The sequence below is a fragment of the Orussus abietinus genome, unplaced genomic scaffold, assembly GCF_000612105.2.
Source record: "Orussus abietinus isolate OABI.00-Male unplaced genomic scaffold, Oabi_2.0 scaffold12, whole genome shotgun sequence".
NCBI classification, from domain to species: domain Eukaryota; kingdom Metazoa; phylum Arthropoda; class Insecta; order Hymenoptera; family Orussidae; genus Orussus; species Orussus abietinus.
The window spans coordinates 365358-369575 of NW_019395990.1; the positions used below are offsets into that span (position 1 = coordinate 365358).

General features: G+C 39.2%; 2 protein-coding genes across 3 annotated transcripts; one reads left to right on the forward strand and one right to left on the reverse strand.

Moving 5' to 3' along the window:
* The first annotated feature begins 13 nt into the window (after window positions 1–13).
* Window positions 14–2001, forward strand: LOC105698723 (actin-related protein 6). 2 transcript variants are annotated; one of them, XM_012423199.2, is made up of 4 exons: window positions 14–257; window positions 336–533; window positions 593–1564; window positions 1657–2001. In XM_012423199.2, the coding sequence occupies exons 2-4, from the start codon at window positions 445–447 to the stop codon at window positions 1784–1786; spliced, it is 1191 nt and encodes a 396-aa protein (XP_012278622.1). In that variant the 5' UTR covers window positions 14–257; window positions 336–444; the 3' UTR covers window positions 1787–2001. The 2 variants fall into 2 exon arrangements, with proteins under 2 accessions (XP_012278622.1, XP_012278623.1); XM_012423200.2 differs by having other exon boundaries at window positions 14–533.
* LOC105698725 (ubiquitin-like modifier-activating enzyme 5) lies at window positions 1885–4192 on the reverse strand. The gene is made up of 7 exons (XM_012423201.2): window positions 4101–4192; window positions 3602–3985; window positions 3374–3509; window positions 3090–3286; window positions 2813–2999; window positions 2402–2738; window positions 1885–2271 (listed from the first exon to the last, which is right to left on the reverse strand). The coding sequence occupies exons 2-7, from the start codon at window positions 3736–3738 to the stop codon at window positions 2087–2089; spliced, it is 1179 nt and encodes a 392-aa protein (XP_012278624.1). The 5' UTR covers window positions 3739–3985; window positions 4101–4192; the 3' UTR covers window positions 1885–2086.
* Window positions 4193–4218: the final 26 nt, after the last annotated feature.

The following is a 4218-nucleotide window of genomic DNA, read 5'->3' on the forward strand; positions in this document are numbered from 1 at the left end:
CGCCATGTTCTGACGTCACTGCGTGACCGAGTAAACGTCACGGCTATCGAGGAGCCGGAGCCACGAGAGCTCGCGGATCGAAATCTATCGAGGCGTCGATGTTCGAGTTATCGAAATTTCGCGCGCCACGAAACCGCGAAATTCGAACGACTCGAACGCGGATTAGCCCTACATCGAGATCTTGGGTAGTTTCATGCGAATATTGCGAATGCCAATTAATTGATCGTGTGTTAATAATGTAATTAAGCGATCGAGAGGTATGTTAATACTTTGCTCCGTGATAATGTCTTTTGGTGAATGTTTAACTGCAATGTTGGCTGCACTTTATATTCAAGCCTCGCTGGGGCGCGAGAAACGCTGAGCTTGCCGGTAAACATTAAAGGGACTTCCGTGACAGCTGATTAGGCTTTCTTCACGCTGAAGGATTACTTTTAAAGAGTCATAATGAAACACTCTAAAGTGAGTAACGTGGTGTATATTTTAGACAACGGCGCCTATACTGCGAAAGTCGGTCTGTCGTCGGATGCCCCGAAGTGAGTAAAATATCCGAGGTTATGTGAGGAAGGTTAATTTATATTCTTCTAATTCTTAGAATCGTTCCTAACTGCATAATGAAAGCGAAGAGTGAAAGGCGGCGACCGTTCATTGGCAACCAAATAGAGGAGTGTCGGGATGCATCCGGCCTGTTCTACATTCTTCCGTTTCAAAAGGGGTATCTGATCAATTGGGATATTCAGAAAACCGTCTGGGACCACATATTTTCAAAAGAATGCTGCCCCGCAAACCTCAGCCAGATGCCGATGATCGTAACCGAACCACTATTTAATTTTACCGCGATCCAAGAAGCTATGACGGAGATTTTCTTCGAGGAATACGATTGCCAGAGTCTTTTGAGGATCAATGCCACTAGTTTATCATGTTATCACTATAGAAGTCAAAATCCAAATTCCAAATGTTGTATAGTGGTAGACAGTGGATATAGCTTCACACATATCGTACCATATGTTAATGGAACAAAAGTTAAAGAAGGTATTAGAAGAATCGACGTTGGAGGCAAATTATTAACAAATCACCTTAAAGAGATAATATCTTATCGCCAGTTACATGTGATGGACGAGACATATGTTATCAACCAGGTTAAGGAAGATGCATGCTTCGTATCGCAAGATTTCTTTGAAGACATGAAACGTGCAAGAAACAAGCCAGAATCGAATCCGATAGTGAAGGACTACGTCCTACCAGATTATACAACTTTAAGGCGAGGATTCCTTAAAGATGTCGAACCACCAAATGAGCAACAAACCTTACGTTTAAATAACGAAAGGTTTGCGATCCCTGAAATACTTTTTCACCCTTCCGATGTGGGCATTCGTCAAATGGGTATTCCAGAAGCTATAATTGACAGTTTAAAAACATGCGACGAAGCTACTTGGCCACATTTACTTGGTAACATTGTTCTTACGGGAGGCAATGCAAAGTTCTCTGGCTTTCGTGAGAGGATCATAAAGGAAGTGAGAAGTCTTGCACCTTCCGAATACACAGTTAATGTTGTACTTCCAAATGAGTGAGTAATATCTCTCTAATACTAAAAAGTACTATTACAGTTTTTTTACTTTCCAACTTTGATAATGAATATAAATTTCTTATCCCTTACAGTCCAGTTACGTATGCATGGGAAGGAGGAAAATTGCTTTCCAAAGATTCGAGCTTTCGGACTCTAGTGGTGACAAGAGAAGAGTATGATGAAGAAGGTCAAGGGATTTGTGCTGACCGTTTTGATGTTTAGCGTAAAGTACTTAATTTAATGTATCTTATTTAATTTGTCATGTTTTAAGCATTTTGGAACTGAATGAGTAATTCATTTCATAAAAATTTCCAAAAGTTATTAAGACTCATGACTTTTTATTATTATTCCAAAGAGAATAATCATGATCACATTGTATCCTTACTTATTCCTTTGAGATTTTCAGATTTTCGAAAATACAATGACATAAAGCTTTATCAAGCAATTTCTTCCACCTGTATACTTATAGAAATTTAACATGCATATAAACGTCTGAAAGTGTATAAAAAAAAAATTTATAATTCACAAGGATTTCATTTGCGACATAAGCTCCTCTAAACTAGGACCACTAGACTGCGAAGGAATAGTTTCATGTTCTCGTTCCACAGGCTGCGAAGGCAGTGTGTATGCTTGCCGGAGACCTGGATTTAATTTAACTGTAGTGCTTTCCTCAGGATCCGACTGGTTTTCATCAACTACTGAAATTCCTTAAATCGAAAAATATGAATTCAAAACAAAATAATAATTTCATACTATACTTCATTAATCAAGTTCTTTTTAAAAAGTTAAAAATTTGTATAAGTACGTTAAAAGAGAATAAATATGATTGTTCCATACCCCATTCATTATCTTCATGCAATGGACCTTCTTCATCTTCGAGGTTTGCCAGGATCTCAACTTTAGGCTTTGCCAAGTATTCCTGCTGCCTTTGACGACAGTACTTGTCATCACAGTTTGGGTTTGGTCTTAATGTCATAGAAGGGAAGAAGTCCTGCATGGCATTGTAGCCTAAATAATATGATACCACTCCAAAATTTAAAAGGCACTTCAGTACGTTTTGTACTAAAAACCCTGCCACTATTCCCATGGTTGTCGGTAAGGATGCTGCGCAGACTCCATCACGCTTCAAGGTCTTTTCATCTATGTTTGATGCAACTACCAGTGGAGGAGCACACTACGTAGAGAAGATTACAATAACAAATTATTATTACTGTTACATTCTATTTAGGAAGAACCAAATGAACATACTGCAAAGCAAGCAGATTCTCCAGGAACAATGAACTGAATATGTCCGGAAACTGCATTCTCGGAAACTCCACTTTCGAACCACTTTTGATTCAGCTCGTTGCAAGCACTGTTGATTGCCATACGTGCTTCAAAATTGTCAACGCAGCTCAGAACTAAATCGACAGGTCCTTCCTGTAAACTCGATGTCCTAAAAAGGTGTAAAATACATTTTATGATCAATAATATCGAGGAGATTTATAACCATTAAGTGAAATAACACAAAATTATTTGTACCTGCCTTAGAATGTCCATAAAGTGCAAAAAGTTGTCCACTGTTGTGATGTTATAATTATATGTATCGATCTCGACATCAGGATTAATAGTTCTTAGCGTCCTTGCCGCTGCCTGCACTTTGCTCTGTCCTACTTGATGTGGTTGGAAAAAAAGTCGGTTCATATTTGCCAATTCTACTTTATCATAGTCAAAGAGGACCAACTGCAATGCAGAACGATACGGGGTTAAAAATAGATATATCAAAATGTCTGTTACATGTAACAAAAAAATAGTTAAACACTACTTCACTTTTCCAATGCCGCATCTCGTAAGCATTTCTGCAGTTACGCTGCCTACACCGCCAACTCCAACAACGGCTACGGTGACTTCTCGTATCTTCTCATAATTATCAACAATTCCCATTCTCTTTAAGGCCATTAATCGACTGCAAAAAAAAAAATATTAACAATTCGAGTAAAATTCTCTTCACAAAGAACACACATTTAACGTTTCGTAATTTTCCTAAAACCCACTAACCTGTAAGGATTCGAATCCACAACTTCGCTGGACATTTGTTCAATTCTTCCCCTAAAAGGGACATCTTTATTTTCCCTCCCCTCGAGCTGTTCCTCCAACTCTTTAATTTTCTTTCGTAACTCATTAATTTCGTCCATGATTCTCTCAAAAGTTAAAAGAATTCTTCCGTAACATCTGTTTGACAGGACATCGAATTCCAGCCTGTCTCCTAACTTCCACGTTGTTCTCCCTGTTTACACCTTCACGGACTGTAAACCGACAGGTTGTTTGTCGCCCCTAATATGGCCGAAAGAACAGCGTCCAATGAGAACGATTCTCTGAATTTAGTCCCATTCTGGTATACACTGTTCCAAGAGAAAAACCCAAGTTGTAATTACGTACCACCTGTGAAGATATAGGTAACGTTAAAAATGTAACGATACCGCATCGGAAGGCGTTTCTGTCGATAAAATATATACGATATAGTTGTCCATTTCAGTCGCCATTGCAGATCTCTAACCTGATTGATCGTTCCCGCTGCACCGCGTGCAGCGATTGGTGAACCGTGTGCATAGAGCAAATAAAGAGCTCAGAGTGTCGTTGCGGTTCCTCTCCACCTTTTCCTTTTCCGCCGTGGC